The sequence below is a fragment of the Notothenia rossii genome, assembly GCF_949606895.1.
Source record: "Notothenia rossii genome assembly, chromosome: 7".
In the NCBI taxonomy this organism is placed as follows: domain Eukaryota; kingdom Metazoa; phylum Chordata; class Actinopteri; order Perciformes; family Nototheniidae; genus Notothenia; species Notothenia rossii.
Window position 1 is genome coordinate 82,524,733 of NC_136905.1, and position 18,357 is coordinate 82,543,089.

General features: G+C 41.6%; 1 protein-coding gene across 1 annotated transcript in view; it reads left to right on the top strand.

The window, feature by feature from the left end:
- The window catches only part of paplna (papilin a, proteoglycan-like sulfated glycoprotein), a 49,643-nt gene that overhangs the window by 28,400 nt on the left and 2,886 nt on the right, over positions 1-18,357 (top strand). The window contains exons 17-27 of the mRNA XM_079691813.1: positions 1,677-1,761; positions 3,161-3,287; positions 4,001-4,279; positions 5,680-5,842; positions 10,847-11,005; positions 11,559-11,686; positions 12,316-12,367; positions 12,561-12,707; positions 13,114-13,241; positions 16,406-16,514; positions 17,705-17,880. Coding sequence (XP_079547939.1) covers positions 1,677-1,761; positions 3,161-3,287; positions 4,001-4,279; positions 5,680-5,842; positions 10,847-11,005; positions 11,559-11,686; positions 12,316-12,367; positions 12,561-12,707; positions 13,114-13,241; positions 16,406-16,514; positions 17,705-17,880 — 1,553 coding nt within the window. The remainder of the gene's footprint in view (positions 1-1,676; positions 1,762-3,160; positions 3,288-4,000; positions 4,280-5,679; positions 5,843-10,846; positions 11,006-11,558; positions 11,687-12,315; positions 12,368-12,560; positions 12,708-13,113; positions 13,242-16,405; positions 16,515-17,704; positions 17,881-18,357) is intronic.

The window sequence follows — 18,357 nt, forward strand, 5'->3', positions numbered from 1 at the left end:
CATTACATTACATTACATTGCATTACATTACATTATATTACATTACATTGCATTGCATTACATTACATTACATTACATTGCATTGCATTGCATTGCATTGCATTACATTGCATTATATTACATTACATTACATGACATTACATTACATTGCATTACATTGCATTGCATTGCATTGCATTACATTACATTACATTACATTACATTACATTGCATTACATTACATTGCATTGCATTGCATTACATTACATTATATTACATTACATTACATTGCATTACATTACATTATATTACATTACATTACATGACATTACATTACATTGCATTACATTACATTACATTGCATTACATTACATTGCATTGCATTGCATTACATTATATTACATTACATTGCATTGCATTACATTGCATTACATTGCATTGCATTACATTGCATTGCATTGCATTTAGCTGACGCTTTGGATGAAAGCGACTTACAATAAGTGCGTTCGACCAACAAGATACAAACTTGAAGAAAACAGAATCATATAAGTACATCAGGTTTCATAGAGCTAAAACATTTCAAGTGCTACTCAACTGGCTTTAGATAAGCCGGTCCTTTGTTAGTATATAAGTGCTCTGTTAGTAATTCTTTATTAGTAATATTCTAGGTCTTACAGTTTTTATTTTTAAATTAAATTAACAGCATCATGTAAACAACAGAGGTCCAGTTTCATAGGTCTAAACCAAAAGAAAATGGCCTGGTTAAAAATCTGAAATCAAAATGATTTTATTTAATTTTTTTAAGCAATAAGATTTTTCACAGAAAATAGTTTAGAGTATGAATTTCTGTCAACTCTTGTGACACTAAACCACAGAGACCTCCAGGTGGTTGTAACCGGTGTGGTTAAGCAGTCTCTGCGTTGTGTTGATAATGGACGAGACCCGAGCCAGCGTAAAGTTGAGACGATCTCCGTTTAATCACTGACAACAGATAAAACGATCAGTTTTACGTAAATTCCTCACAACAAAAAACTCCTGAGCACAGCGACCACACTTCAGAGGTTCCGCCCACTGATCTCCGACCTTGTCCGGTATAAAATGAAGAACACAGAATAAAATAATATAAAACACAGAATTTGTGTGATTATACAAAAATAAATTAAATAAACCCCACTGCATATTTACATCTGTTACACTATGCTGCGATGCTACACAATAAATCCCTGTTTGTTTGTTGCATGTAGTTAAGTCTTCTTAAATTAAATAAACTCATATCGTCTGAGTGTGGGAGTGAAAGAAGTCTCACGTTGATTGAAAAATATAAAAATGTAAACATCATGGAATTCCCACACAGTCATCCAATCACGTCCTCTGTGTGTTTACGTGGTCGTACACCTCTTAAACAAGAAACCCACAGACAAACTAAACCTTTCTGAAAATAGGAAACACACTCAAAATAACTTTAAACCACTTTAATAGCTGTGGTGTCCAGCTGCAGCCTGTCATTTCTCTGCGGTCACACACGGGCTGTTTCACCTCCTCAGTGTCACTCTGACGGCCCTCTGACCTCTTATGGTCTGGCTTCAGCTCAGCACGGACCACAGAGCGACAGAGCGGTCTGAGGTTTCTTAGAAATGTCCCTGCTGCTGTTATTCCTGGCCCCAGTGTTTTATTGTTCCTTCTTCTTCTTGTTTCAGTTACGGCTGCTGTCAGGACGGAGTGACGCCGGCTCAGGGTCCCAGCAGGGAGGGCTGTGCAGGGTACTCAGCTCCTGCTCCCGCGGTAAGAAACACACAGGAGATATGAAACTCCCTGCTTGATTTCATCTGTCATCCATACAGATGAAATCAAGCAGGGAGTTTCATATAAACACTTGGGTGTAATGATTGACCGTCTGCTGTCATGGAAGCATCACATTGAGTATCTGAGCAAAAGGACAAAACAAAGAATTTATTTTCTCCGCCGTCTTAAGTCTTTTGGGGCGAGCAGAGAAATTCTTCTGTTGTTCTTTACATCTGTAATCATGTCTGTTCTGCAGTACAAAGCTACCTGGTGCAAATGTTTGTCAGCAGCTTTAAAATCAAAACTGCTCCACCTGTTAAAAATCTGCTCAAAGATGGTTGGTCCACCCTGTCAGAGACTCTCAGCCTATCATAACAACCTAGAGGCTGTCCAACAACATCACCTCTGACCCAAACCATGTTCTGAACAGAGAATATGAACTGCTACCATCTAATCGGGGATACAGGGTCCCACCATTCAATAAATTCAGACTGAAGCATCCTTTGAAGCATCCTTTGAAGCATCCTTTGTGCATCAGTCAATCCTCACAGTAAACACAGAGCTAAATCCCAGATCAGATGCACGCTGAAGGCTCTGTGAGCATGTTTTCTCTCACTGATCCTGCTGCTATGTTAAATGTTTGTTGTTTGTGTTTCATGTATTGTGTCTGGATACTTTGTCTGTTGATGTTGGACATGGAGCTGCTGTGACGCAAGTCAAATTTCAGACTTGATCTGACTAACGAAGTAATATCATTATCGTTCGTTATCGTTATCGTCGTATTAATAATAATAATAATATCATAATAATAAGTTTATTTAGTATAGCACCTTTCACAGAAATACAATTCACAAAGTGCTTCACAAGTAAGAACACAAGTAAAGATGAAGACCACGGAAACATGAATACAACATGAGGAAGAAAGGTCAACATAAAAACCAAACACAGACGACGTGGAGTCCTGAAAGGAACTGACATAAGAACACATCACACACATCTCAAGTAGAAATAAAAGCCAATGAGAAAAGATGGGTGTTCATTAGTTTTTTAAAAGCTTCTACAGAGACTGCAGAGCGGAGGACTATAGGGTCCATAGTGTTGGAGCTCCACATGAAAGGCACGGTCACCTTTAGTTTTTAAACGTGACCGTGGGACAGCCAGTAGGCCCTGACCTAAAGACCTAAAGACCTAAGTGACCTACGGGCGATGTAAGGATGGAGAAGGTCACATATGTATTCCGGTGCATTTCCATGCAGGGCTCTGAAGGTAATAACCAGAACCTTAAAATAAATGCTGAGACCGGTGGGGAGCCAATGTAAGGACTTTAAAATTGGTGTTTATATTTCAGACACTGACAATAAAAGCTTTCTTTCTGATGTTTCCTGTCTCCTCTCCTCAGGCGGCTCCCTCTCTCCCCTCTGAGAACGCCGCTCAGTGCAAACTCACCACCTACGGGTGCTGCTACGACCGCACCACGCCAGCAGGGGGTCCCAACGGAGAGAGCTGCCCCAACCCCCCCAACCACAGTAAGACTACTAACTCAGACAATTATTTAATGTTTTGCTGAGTGAGTGAGGGTTTCACTAGCTAAGCATTGTTTTATTGTTAAAAGTTATTTTGTCGATTTAGCAAATCCTATCAAAGGACTCAAAGGCTTTTGTGACGGATACTTCTGAAGCAATGGAGACTCCGAGAGACGGGGAGGGCATCCATTGATGGCAAACTCTGACGGTGTATTTGGAGCTTGGGCCAGAGAATTCACAAGACATGTGTTCTGTTTCTGAAGATCTCTACCTCAGACCCGTGTGTTTAGCTGGTTCTGAGAGAAGAATCAACAAGCTGCATAACAAGAGAGAGCACTTTAATAACACCTGTATCAGCCCAAGGTCTCTCCAAAAGCCTGTGACCTGAGATTTTCATCGTCATAACTACACTGTAGCTATGTACGCATGACCAATAAAAGTTAATTTATGTAAATGAATGTAATGTAAAAAGCCTTGAACTTGAACCTTTAAGGTCACAGGCCTGTGCTCAGAGGGCAAACTGGTTCAAAGGTATGGGCCTAGGAAAATATTTCCCCAACAGCTTTATTTGTCATATGCACAATAACTTGACACCAAACATGTTGATTGCCAGGCTCCTCCAACAATGCAACATATGCCATACTTAGCATTAAAGTAATATATAATAAATTAAGCCCTGACTCCACCTTTACCCCCCACCCCTCTCTCTCCTGCAGTCGAGCGCTCCTTCTGCTCCCTCCCTCGTGCCGCCGGCTCCTGCTCCAGCTGGACGCCTCGATACCACTTCGACGTGCTCACATCCAAGTGCCTTCACTTCTGGTTCGGCAGCTGCCACGGCAACAGCAACAACTTCATGACCCGGGCCGAGTGCCAGCGGGCCTGCACGGTACCGGCCCCGAGCCACACGGGCCCCGCACCCCGCCCAGCCCCCGCTGCACCGGCCACCCCAAGGAGGGAGCCCAGCGGGGGGAGAACAGCTGGAACTGCGTCATCGGGTATGTTTTCGAATGCTTTCACTAACTGTACGGAGGCTCAGTCACTGGTACATTTTTATATACAAAGCCATGTTAGGGAAACTTCCATCTTATATCTGCTCCCTGATCTCACGGAAAATTGTAAGTGGCTACTGCCTGAGATCGAATGCTGTGGTTTTATTAAATGTGCCAACTGCTAGGACTGTCTTAGGGAAGACAGCTTTTAGATGCGCAGCTCCACTATCATGGAATAGTCTTCAAATTAAATGGAAGCTGAGCAATCTGGTGCCACTAAAGGTTTTTAAAGCTCGGTTGGATGCTACTCAATCGGAAGCTATTGGTACCTGTTTATGTAGATAATTATGTAAATGATGCTGTATGATGTCCTTGTTGTTCTGTCTATGTTTCTATGTTTCATGTGGAACTACTTGAGCAGGTCTCCCTTGAAAAAGAGATCAATGATCTCAATGGGATTCATCTGTATAAATAAAGGTTAAAAAAAAAAAAGAAAAAAAAAAGTCCTTTCATCTTCAGCTGGTCTGCTCTTGTTATTGATGAAACTGATCTATTAGACACTACGACTACGGTCTATCAAATTGTAATCAGAATCAGAAACAGGTTTATCCCCAGGTAGGTTGACACGTACGAGGAATTTGACTTGGTGTCGTGGTGAATACATAAAAGTAAAACAAGAATTAAAAACACAGGTAGAGAACTAGAAAAATATTAAAAATATATAGTAAAATATAACAGTATTTACATTGCAATGAATAAAAAGGAATAAAATATGGAATGAAAATCGGCAGTAATAAAAAAGAAAAGAAACATTACATACATTGTGTATTACTTCCTGAATTGTACCTGACTGTAGGTGGTTTGTCATGCTTTGCTTTCTGTTAGTATTGTTGAGCTACGGAGGGTGTTTCTCAATGTCGAGGACGCTTGCTTGGTAGCACATGTCTTCCGATTCACTTGCTTCAGAAGCGAGGCAAGAATCCTTCCTGGCATTCAGAAAACGAAGAGTGGAAGAGGCGAGCAAGTGTGCTTCATATGAGAGGCCCCGCCTTACATTTTCCGCCACAGATTTGGGGAAATTGGTCCGTGCGCGAAGCATTGTGGGGATTTTAAGACCGCGGAGTCTACACATGTGCAGCATCGAAATTACTCCAATCGAAGTACGCCGGGCTCGGTAGAATTCCAAGTATGCTGGACATTGGAACAGTCCTTCGGCGGCACTCGATGACGTAGTGTGCTTGAAATAGTGGCTCTGGAGCATCCTTCCTCGACATTGAGAAACACCCAGTAGGTGGTTTGTCATGCTTTGCTTTCTACTGTTTTGTTCATGTATGTCTGTAAGACGTTGCTTTTGTCGAGACCCCCTCGAAAAGGGGTTTATCCTAATAAATACATTTCTATCACAGGTGCAGGGTCTCGTGACATGGGGAGGATCTTCACGGTCCAGGGCGGCTCCACCGGCTCCAGACAGGCCACCAGCGCCGCCACGCAGGCCCACAGAGCGAGGATCCTCCGCGTCCGCAGACCCCCCCCCTCCACTGCCGCTCAGCGCACCGGCCCCGCAGCCAGGTAAGACCCACCTGGAGACGCCCCCCCCCACACACTACCTCCACTGGTGTCTTAATGCTGATTACAGCCGTCCTGCTGAAGGAGCCCCAATCTGAGGATGAAGGAAGTGTCCCCCCCCCCAAAGAGAGAAATCACCTGCATCCTAAAAACAGATGTTAAATCATATTGTCATGTGAAGTTGCACAGTCAAATATCCTAATAAGTGTGGATCCAGATAGCGGTGAATTGCACGAAAAGTGTTGCTCAGAATGATATTTAGAAAGTCTTAAATGTCAGCTTTAGAATTGTGCAAAAACAACAATCAAGATGATTTTAAAAAGTGGACATGATACATGCAATACATCACCATTTTTGAAATGTCTTCAGTAAAATGTATAATGTTTTAAATGAAAGTGAACTTAAAGAGTGAATGAACTCTGCAGGAAGGTCTGTTTTTGCAGCAGTCGTGTAGAAGTGTACTTCAGGGTGTTCCTCTTATATTATATATATATATGTGTGTGTGTGTGTGCTTTATTTTATGCAACTTGCTTTTCATGTGATGCTAATATAAGCTCATTCTTGCTTTGTAATGCTACGTTACAGTCATGTCACAGCTCAAACATGTCCGAGGCTCCTTCCAACAAAAGTCAAATGAAAGCGTCTTAAAGTCGGAGATCCTGCTTGTAAAATAAAATCCATGAGTCTGACTTCATGAAGAATGAACATTTTAAAACTATTGACTAAAAGGCATTGCAAGGTATATTTTGCTTTACTAAATATAAATAATACACACTATTTTCTGTATACTGAATACTAGGTGGATTTGTATTGTTTCGCAGTATGAGAAAAGTCAGTGAATTCTCATTATCTAGAAACTGCTTTAAAATTATGTTATTATCAATTATTTGAATAATATTTTCATTATTATTATTATTTAACAAATTAATTGTAATTCACAGATTTTAAACTTTTGACCATCTTCAGTTCTGACCATCATTGTAACCCTTTATGAGGTAGGTGGTTACGGTAACGTGATGCAAAAAAAATGTCACAATGCCCCAAAAAAATGTGTAAATAATTGAACGTATCCAGCATTAAACACACGTCATTTTTAGTTGAAATGTTCAGACATCTGACCCTGACTGTAACGCAGCATAAAGTAGATCCTCCGCTGCAGCTTCAGCTCCAACAGACTCTCGCTCTCACGCTTGCATCACCTCGTTTGTTCTTTTTAAACTTGACTAAATGTCTGGAGAAGTTCTTCACCTCACAGCGATCCATATTTTTGCTTCTGGGACTTTTCACTGTGTGTGTGTTTGTGTGTGTGGAGTTCCTGTTAGTCGTCTCGTGCTTCCTGTCACCACCTCTGTGCTTTGTGTTGTCTCTCTGTTGTCTTTAGATAAACTAATAAAGGTTCTGCTGTGATGCTACATGTTGTTGTCTTTGTGTCTCTAAACGTTGTCTTTCTGAGGAGTCTGGTGTTTTAGTTTCATCTCTTTCCTCGCTGGGAGCTCTGGGTTTCTTCTGGTGGAGGGAAAAGTCTCCTTTGTGTTAACAGCTCATATCACTTGATGTTTTGTGGGTCAACTAACCGTTTTATGTAAGGGATAATGTGCTGCGGCGCTGATCAGGAGCCCGACGCGAAGCGGAGGGATCTAGATCGGCATGAAGGTGTTCTTCTCCCCATAATGACCGCACCGCAGCACATTATCCCGCTTATTACATGGCCACATTCTCAACAAAGTAACGTTATGACTCCCACTATTAATTGAAATGCTTTTATGGATTTAGAAAATGATTTATGTATTGATTTAAATTGACATGCATCCGCTAAGAGAAATAGTCCTTTGTTACCGTTTGAACTAACGTAGCAACGGCAGGAACTGCTTCGATAGCGTTTTTGACGAGCTTTTTGATTACAGATTTGAAAACATCGCTGCTTGCTTTAAAAGTAGCACAATTCATTATGTCAAACCTTGGAAAGTATCGAGATATCCCTGCCCTAATGCAAAAGTAACTGGCAACTGAATATGTGTCGTCGTTTGATGTCTATGTCTGGACCGCTGCGTAAAAAGGAGGATTTCTGACCGTTACTTCTCCGCTGTTTTGTTGTCGCTCTTGTCTTGTCAGTTAGAAAAGCAGCTTTTCGGCCAAACTGTATACAGTTAAATCGAACAGATTTCTTTGTGCATATGTGAGCGTCCTTAACAACGGTCAATAAGTCCTTGACAGCGGTCTGTCTGTTCGGTATTAACAACGTGTCACGTGTTCTGAATTGACCAATCAGAATCGAGTATTCAACGAAGCCATGTAATAATCATTATTAATATATGTCCTATTTATTTCTGGGTATACAAAATGTCACAAAAAGTCCAAATTAACAACACGTTTTTTTTGTTATTTATAGAAATGTCATAATTATAAAAGAGTAGCATCACTCCATTATTTCCATCATAGGCCTATATCCTTTTTGATTTGGTGCATAAAATATCAGAAGAGTAGTCCAAACATATCCTTGCCAGTTTATTAAAAGTCCCAGGGGATGTTTTCAAATGTCTTGTTTTAAAGATAGCGTCTTTCATATGAAATACTAAATAGAAAACTACTAATATAAGATAAGAGGTACATTAATATCTGTATTTTTTTATTTAACCTTTATTCAACCAGATAAAAGCATTAAGATAAAATCTCATTTTCAATGCGGACCTGGCCAAGAAGGCAGCAGCGTTACACATAACACAAACATATAAAATACAGAGAACACAACTAAGTAAACAAAAGACGAAAAGCAGTCACGACACTGTGAACATTAGGACAGTAAGAAAGGTACTGCTTATTACTGCAAGAGCAGCTGGTGGTAAGGACTTCAGACAACTTCAACTTAAAACATGCTATGGGGACAAGTGCCGTCAGTTTGAGGCGTGATTGAAGGTCATTCCAAGACCAAGGACCATAATAAAAAAGACTCCTTTTCCCAGCCTCAGTCCGCACAGCAGGAACCTGGACCCGTATCAGGCACTGGATCTGAGGTTGTAAGAGTCACAAACTGGAGCAGATATTTAGAGTGGAAGCTTACCTAAAATGGCTTTATACATTAATACAAACCAATGCTGCATCCTACGGATACTAAGTGAGGACCATCCAGTTAGGCTATACAGTGTGCAATGTTGAGTCCTATCGGGTGCATTTGATATATAACGCAGTGCAGCATGGTAGAGTGGGTCTTTGAGGGCTTAAAAAAAGACTATTGCCTTAAAAATAACTATTTGATTATCATAATAGTTGGTAATTATATAAATGTTCTTCTATATTCAACTTTTCATGTTGCATGCAAAAAAGGTCTGATAAATGTTATCTAGAAACATCCTTTAGGGTAGAGATCCTCAAAAAATACAGAGAAATCTGTATTCTAATTCAAAGTCCAAGATGATATTTTTAAATGTCTTGTTTTATCGGTTTAAAAGTCCCCTATGATTCTGTTTTTCATCAATATATCCCAGGTCTCACATAAATACAGAGCCTGTCTCTGATTGGCTGAAACACCAAACAGATCATTGCAGCATTACCCATAATCCCCTCTGTTTCAGCCCTGTTTCCAAAGTGCTGATTCTCTGTCTGTTACTTTAGATGAAAATAAGGAGCCCCTCCCCACGCCCCTCTGAGAGAGATTTGGTTACAAAGAACTCAATGGTGCTCTAGGAGGAGATTCAGGTGATAAGGGGGGGGGGGGGGTTACCTTGGTTGCTGATTGGCTAATGGTTACACAAGACAAAACATCGTTATGACATCATAAAGTGGCCAAAATCTGATCAGCTCATTTTCAGACAGGTTTTTATAGAAATTGATCAAAAAGAGAGAGAATCTTTGTTCCTGAAACTTTCAGAGTCTCTTTCCACAGAGGGGACACATGTTGATGTAGAAGAGACATGGAGAAGAGGGGACACATGTTGATGTAGAAGAGACATGAACAAGAGGGGACACGTGTTGATGTAGAAGAGACATGAAGAAGAGGGGACACATGTTGATGTAGAAGAGACATGAAGAAGAGGGGACACATTTTGATGTAGAAGAGACATGAAGAAGAGGGGACACATGTTGATGTAGAAGAGACATGAAGAAGAGGGGACACATTTTGATGTAGAAGAGACATGAAGAAGAGGGGATACATGTTGATGTAGAAGAGACATGGAGAAGAGGGGACACATGTTGATGTAGAAGAGACATGAAGAAGAGGGGACACATGTTGATGTAGAAGAGACATGGAGAAGAGGGGACACATGTTGATGTAGAAGAGACATGAAGAAGAGGGGACACATGTTGATGTAGAAGAGACATGAAGAAGAGGGGACACATGTTGATGTAGAAGAGACATGGAGAAGAGGGGACACATGTTGATGTAGAAGAGACATGAAGAAGAGGGGACACATGTTGATGTAGAAGAGACATGAAGAAGAGGGGACACATGTTGATGTAGAAGAGACATGACGAAGAGGGGACACATGTTGATGTAGAAGAGACATGAGGAAGAGGGGACACATGTTGATGTAGTAGAGACATGAAGAAGAGGGGACACATGTTGATGTAGAAGAGACATGAGGAAGAGGGGACACATGTTGATGTAGAAGAGACATGAAGAAGTGGATGTTGCACAATAGGTGACCTTTAATTACTTTAATACAAAATATGAGGTGAAACAGAAAGAGAGTGAAGCAGTAAATATAAAGTATAAAATCACTTTAGAGTCAGAAATATTTAATCGATTATCAAAATGCTTGGCGATGTTCGGTTTCATCGCTGCAGCTCTTTGTGGGGGAGGGGTTCATCGTTTTGTCTCTTTTCATGTTGCACGTGTCCCAGTCTCTGTCCCTCTCTGATGACCTGCAGCCGGTTGTTGGCGTTCTTTATGTTTGCTTTGGTGAGAGGGGAACCAACAGTGGAGCATAAAGTGACTCTTCCTTTACCCCCATCCTTTTTCCTTTCCTTCCTTCCTTCCTCCTGTCCTTGTTCCCTCCTCTCTCTCCTCAGCCTGACTCTGGAGGGGGTGAGCATCGATCAGACGGACCCCTCCTCGGTGGAGGCGTTGGTGGGACAGACCGTGGTGCTGCCATGTAGAGTCAGCCCCCCCCCATCCTCCACTGTGAAGGTGGATTGGAGACGAGACGGAGTTCCCCTGTCCACACGCAGGTTAGAAACACACACACACACACACACACACACACACACACACACACACACACACACACACAATTTACAAGATGTCAAAATGCTAAGGAGAAGAGGTGGTTATTCAGAAGCGATTTAAAAGCAGACAGTGTGGAGGCCTGTCTGATATGCAGGGGCAGATCATTCCACACACACACACACACACACACACACACACACACACACACACACACACACACACACACACACACACACACACACACACACACACACACACACACACACACACACACACACACACACACACAAGCTCCTACTTTGGGGGTCATCAAGCAATGTAAACTTTGAGAAGGTAAGACTGTACTACCACAGTTGAAGTCACATTTAAAATAACAAATACGATTTTATACACACACACACACACACACACACACACACACACACACACACACACACACACACATACACACATACACACACACACACACACACACACACACACACACACACACACACACACACACACACACACACACACACACACCTCACTCACTCACTCCTTTGTGTTCTCCAGGCACCACCAGCAGCCCAACGGCTCCCTGCTGGTTGGCCCTCTCTCTCAGCTGGACTCTGGATGGTTTCTGTGTGTGGCGACTCGAGAGCAGGAGAGAGAACACCGCTACATCCACCTGTCCGTCTCAGGTAACGCAGAGACACTCCTCACAGATATACAGACGGATGAATGGTTTGTGTAAGAGCTGCTGAAGGGAGGATTCTGCTGAGAGAGATCTAGATTTCATTCATGTTGTACACACTACAGGGGAACAGGGTAAAACATGTAACCAACAGATATCATCATGAAACTTCCCCACTTCATTACGGACATTAACACAATTACTTTTTATATTACAAGTTTTCAGAAATCTGATATTTAAATATGCAATTGAGGCGTTATGTAATGCTAACTTTTGGTGGATTCGGTAGAAATCTGCAGACACAAATAGACAGTTAGTCAAATAAACTCCTGAATGTGGATTTTAGATGATTTGTTTTTGCACAAGTTTAAAAGAAAACATGCTAAGGAAGTAGAAACAGCCCAACAATCCAATTTCTTATTTGTTGTTGTTAAGAAATATTCATTTTAATTTATTTACACACAATAAAAACAGTGTTAAAAGTCCAGTATGTCACATGTTTCATGATATGAGAGCATCTGAGAAGAACCTCTGACCCGGTGTTTGATCGGGTGATTGTGTGTGTGTGTGTGTGTGTGTGTGTGTGTGTGTGTGTGTGTGTGTGTGTGTGTGTGTGTGTGTGTGTGTGTGTCACAGTGGGTTCTTCGCTGGATCCTATCTTGATGCCCAGAGATGGTCCTGTCCCTCGGTGAGAATAACATATGTTTCTTTACATACACAAAAATGCTTTTTAAAGATGCGTTTTTGGAAACATTGAGACAATATAGACAATCATTACAGATTAAAGAGTCTAAATTAAATTAAAAGTTGTATGTAAAGCCTTTGCAGATCTGAATATTAAAACAGCCTCTGATTGAGTTATATTTTGCTGTTCCTCTCAGATTCAGTATCGACCGCTCGGGCTCCTCTCAGCTGGAGATGCGTTCAGGACAGACGGCCCGGCTCTCCTGCACCATCGCCCCCCCCTCCGCCCTGCAGGCCGTCAGCATCCAGTGGACCAAAGACGGGCAGACGCTCACAAACCCCCGGTCAGCAGCACACTGATAAATTAATCATGTTAGGGAAGCACAGAAACCCATACCAGGCCAACACTGAGGCAAACAGGCTGAGAGGGCAACTCTGTATCAATCAATGCTATGTTCATATTGCTCATACATTATGTAGAGGGTATTTCACTCTGTTTTAATATCTTCTTTTAGGCAAGGCAAGTTGATTTATATAGCACCTTTCAACACATCGTCCGTTCCGTGATCATTCCTTTTAGTCCTGTACCAGATGAGATCATTGTATAAAGTGTTACCAAGTTGCTTTAGTCCTGTATATCTCTGCATTTATTTGTTATATATTTTATTTATCGGTACTTGGCATCAGGACTTTCTGTACAGTGTAAGACTAGCGGACAGTAAATAAGTGATGTCACTTCCTGTGTCTCAGGTTGACCCAGCACTCAGACGGCTCTCTGAGCATCGTCTCTCTGCAGGCTGATGACTCAGCGCTCTACACCTGCACCGCCTCCTCTGAGCAGCAGCTGGAGCAGAGGACGCTGCAGCTGAAGGTAAAAGGTGAGAACATCACACACCACCAGACACCATCAGATACCATCAGAGACCATCAGAGACCATCAGACACCATCAAAGACCATCAGAGACTATCAGAGACCATCAGAGACCATCAGAGACCATCATACACTATCAGAGACCATCAGACACCATCACATAGACACCATCAGACACCATCAAAGAACATCAGAGACCATCAGACACCATCAGAGACCATCAGAGACCATCAGACACCATCAGACACCACCAGACACCATTACATAGACACCATCAGACACCATCAGAGACCATCAGACACCATCATATAAACACCATCAGACACCATCAGAGACCATCAGACACCATCAGACACCATCACATAAACACCATCAGAGACCATCAGACACCATCAGAGACCATCAGACACCATCAGAGACCATCAGACACCATTACATAGACACCATCAGAGACCATCAGATACCATCAGAGACCATCAGAGACCATCATATAAACACCATCAGATACCATCAGATACCATCAGAGACCATCAGAGACCATCAGACACCATCAGAGACCATCAGACACCATCAGAGACCATCAGACACCATTACATAGACACCATCAGAGACCATCAGACACCATCATATAAACACCATCAGATACCATCAGAGACCATCAGATACCATCAGAGACCATCAGAGACCATCATATAAACACCATCAGATACCATCAGAGACCATCAGAGACCATCATATAAACACCATCAGATACCATCAGATACCATCAGAGACCATCAGACACCATCATATAAACACCATCAGATACCATCAGACACCATCAGAGACCATCAGACACCATCATATAAACACCATCAGATACCATCAGAGACCATCATATAAACACCATCAGATACCATCAGATACCATCAGAGACCATCAGACACCATTACATAGACACCATCAGAGACCATCAGACACCATCAGAGACCATCATATAAACACCATCAGATACCATCAGATACCATCAGAGACCATCATATAAACACCATCAGACACCATCAGAGACCATCAGACACCATCAGAGACCATCATATAAACACCATCAGATACCATCAGAGACCATCATATAAACACCATCAGACACCATCAGAGACCATCAGACACCATCAGACACCATCATATAAACACCATCAGAGACCATCATATAAACACCATCAGACACCATCAGATACCATCAGAGACCATCAGACACCATCATATAAACACCATCAGACACCATCAGAGACCATCAGACACCATCAGACACCATCATATAAACACCATCAGAGACCATCATATAAACACCATCAGAGACCATCAGACACCATCATATAAACACCATCAGATACCATCAGAGACCATCATATAAACACCATCAGATACCATCAGATACCATCAGAGACCATCAGAGACCATCAGAGACCATCAGACACCATTACATAGACACCATCAGAGACCATCAGACACCATCAGAGACCATCATATAAACACCATCAGATACCATCAGATACCATCAGAGACCATCATATAAACACCATCAGACACCATCAGAGACCATCAGACACCATCAGAGACCATCATATAAACACCATCAGATACCATCAGAGACCATCATATAAACACCATCAGACACCATCAGAGACCATCAGACACCATCAGACACCATCATATAAACACCATCAGAGACCATCATATAAACACCATCAGACACCATCAGATACCATCAGAGACCATCAGACACCATCACATAGACACCATCAGAGACCATCAGAGACCATCATATAAACACCATCAGAGACCATCAGATATCATCAGAGACCATCAGACACCATCAGAGACCATCACACACCATCATATAAACACCATCAGACACCATCAGAGACCATCATATAAACACCATCAGACACCATCATATAAACACCATCACACACCATCAGATATCATCAGAGACCATCAGACACCATCAGAGACCATCAGACACCATCAGACACCATCAGAGACCATCAGAGACCATCATATAAACACCATCAGACACCATCATATAAACACCATCAGATACCATCAGAGACCATCATATAAACACCATCAGACACCATCAGATACCATCAGATTCCATCAGACACCATCAGACACCATCACACACCATCAGAGACCATCAGAGACCATCAGACACCATCAGACACCATCAGAGACCATCAGAGACCATCAGAGACCATCACATAGACACCATCAGATACCATCACATAGACACCATCAGAGACCATCACATAGACACCATCAGAGACCATCAGACACCATCACACACCATCAGACACCATCACACACCGTCAGACACCATCACACACCGTCAGACACCATCAGAGACCATCAGACACCATCAGACCCCATCAGACACCATCAGAGACCATCGGACACCATCAGAGACCATCAGACACCATCAGACACCATCAGAGACCATCAGACACCATCACATAAACACCATCAGAGACCATCAGAGACCATCACACACCATCAGACACCATCAGAGACCATCAGAGACCATCATACACCATCACACACCATCAGGTTTAACATGCAGAGGACTAAATAAGATTATCCTTAGGGTCAGATCAGGAATACAAGTCTTTGTGACCTCCATTAAATTCAAAACTCTACACGTTTATACAAAATACTACGACTCTAAATCTGCCCTTTCATTAGTCAGATATACTGTGTAGGTTCTTTGCAGTCATTTTTTACATTTTTGTAATATTTTATTTTGTATATTTATATTCTTCGTGCACATGTCCATTTTTTAAATGTAAGTTCTTTTTGCACTTTTGTTATTTATTTTCTATTAATTGAATCATATTTATTTAGTATATATCATAACATTGTTTTTATTTTTTATATTTGTTCTTTCCTATTTTTTTTGTTATTATGTTTAAGTTATGCACCAAAGAAAATGTCTTGTTTGTGAAAACCTACTTAAATAAACTAAACTCGGATGATATTATCTCCTACGTTCAGGTGTTTATTATTGTTACAATTCCACTCAATCCCCAGCAGAGGGCAGTACATCGGTGTCTCATGAACACAGACTCTGGGTAGGGGGAAAACAACCATCATAAAAATGTGTATTTGATTTCCTCGTTGTGTTTTTCTGTCCAGCGGACCTGAAGATCACCACGGCTCCGAACAACATCCAGGTCCCTGAAGGCAGCACGGCTCTGCTGCCCTGCGTCGTCTCCGGGGACAACGTGAACATCGGCTGGTCCCGGTGAGAACTCACGTTATTTATAATAATGATCCTATAAGTTCAATGTGTGGCCCCAACAATAGAAGCTGGAAACCTAAGATACTTTATTTGGAAGATATTCATGTGACCTTATTTTGTTCTCCAAAATAACTTATTTTTAACTGTATCTTTAATTTTCCTCAAATGTGTGATTGACTTAGTTTATTGAATATTTGAATGATCAGACAGTTCAATAATTATAAATACAGTTATAAACACCCAAGAAAGGAGAAGCTTTATCCTGCATGAGGTTATGTTGTCTTCTGTGCAGGTACTAAACATATATAAAATGATTGATACGACTATTGCAAGTAGGGATGTCCCGATCACCTTTTTTTGCTCCCGATCCGATTCCGATCATTTGATTTTGACAATTTGCCGATACCGATTTTTCCCGATCCGATCTTTATGCAATGCATTAAGAGAAAAAAAAGAAAAAAAGCATTCAAGTTGTCCCTTAAGGTGATTTTTTTATTTAAATTGGATATTCTATCCAACATGGATATAGCTTCTTTCTTTCACAGCAGCATTGGATCAGTTCAGTTGTGCAGCATTGGATCAAAACAAAATAAAGCTTATCAGTACTCGTTAGCTTACTGCTACAATTAGACACTGCGCCCTGCCCACTCTGTTGCCAGCTCTGAGAGAAATAAGCAGGTCTATGAAAACAAGCCCCAAAGAAGCAACACATACGTGATGTTGTGTCATTTGAAACCAAAACTAAGGCCTCAGGATGACTTTAAGACTTGAACATGGTCATTTTTGTTTTGTAACATTGAATACAACATTTAAAAAAAAAGTATTTAAAAAAAAAAAAAAAAAAGAATCCCGATCCCCGATTTTTTTCCTCCCGATTCCGATCTTTCGAAAATCACGTGATCGGCTCCGATCCCCGATCACGTCATCGAATCGGGACATCTCTGATTGCAAGTGTTTCAACAAAATAAAAATATGATTTTAATGAGGTAGACGTTTTTTGTGTGTGAAATGATGTTCCAAGTTAAATATGCTGTTACCACATGAACCCTCATAATCTTTTATAAAGATGTGGAATGTGAGATGCAGAAGCTTGCCCCTTTTTAGCACAATTTGAGGGTTAAATAACAGTTTGTTTTTTTAGCTGGGAACCCAGAAATAACTCCTCCTCATATTCTCCTCTCCTCCCTCTCCAGAAACGGCGTCCCGGTGCGTCCGGACGGCCGTCTCGTCCTGAAGTCGTCTGACGGCAGTTTGATCCTGAACAGCGTGACGCCTGCAGACGAGGGAACCTACACCTGCAACGCCTACACCGGCATCTACTCTGTGAGCGCCAAGGCCGAGGTCAAGGTCACCAAACACACGCAGCAAGGTCAGGACGCGACCCGTTTATATGGGCATGATATACGTTTACAAAACACAGCTTTGTTCAAGGTTCAGGGTTTATTGCCACGTGCACTAAAGCCCCTCCAACAATGCAACATACAATACAACTAAGACATGGAAATATTGAATACAGTGACAAATATATGAAGTGTTGATGAAGTCTTTCTTAATATTAGAAGATACACAAAACCATTTTCTTTCAGGGGAAATTATACTCGGTCAGATTGCATTCATGCTCAGAGAGAATATATTTATATATTTATATTTCACTTGGAGACTGTGAGCCTCTCCGCTCACACAGGGTTCAGAGAGGGACGGAAAGAGCAGGGTTTAGGTTGAACACAGGCGTTTATTAGCACCGACACCAAGTATTCACGGGTCTCAAAACGTTGCCCGTGTGGGAACCTTCGCAAGTCCTTTGGCGACCTTCCAGGATCCCGTCTATACTGCAAGACAGACCAGA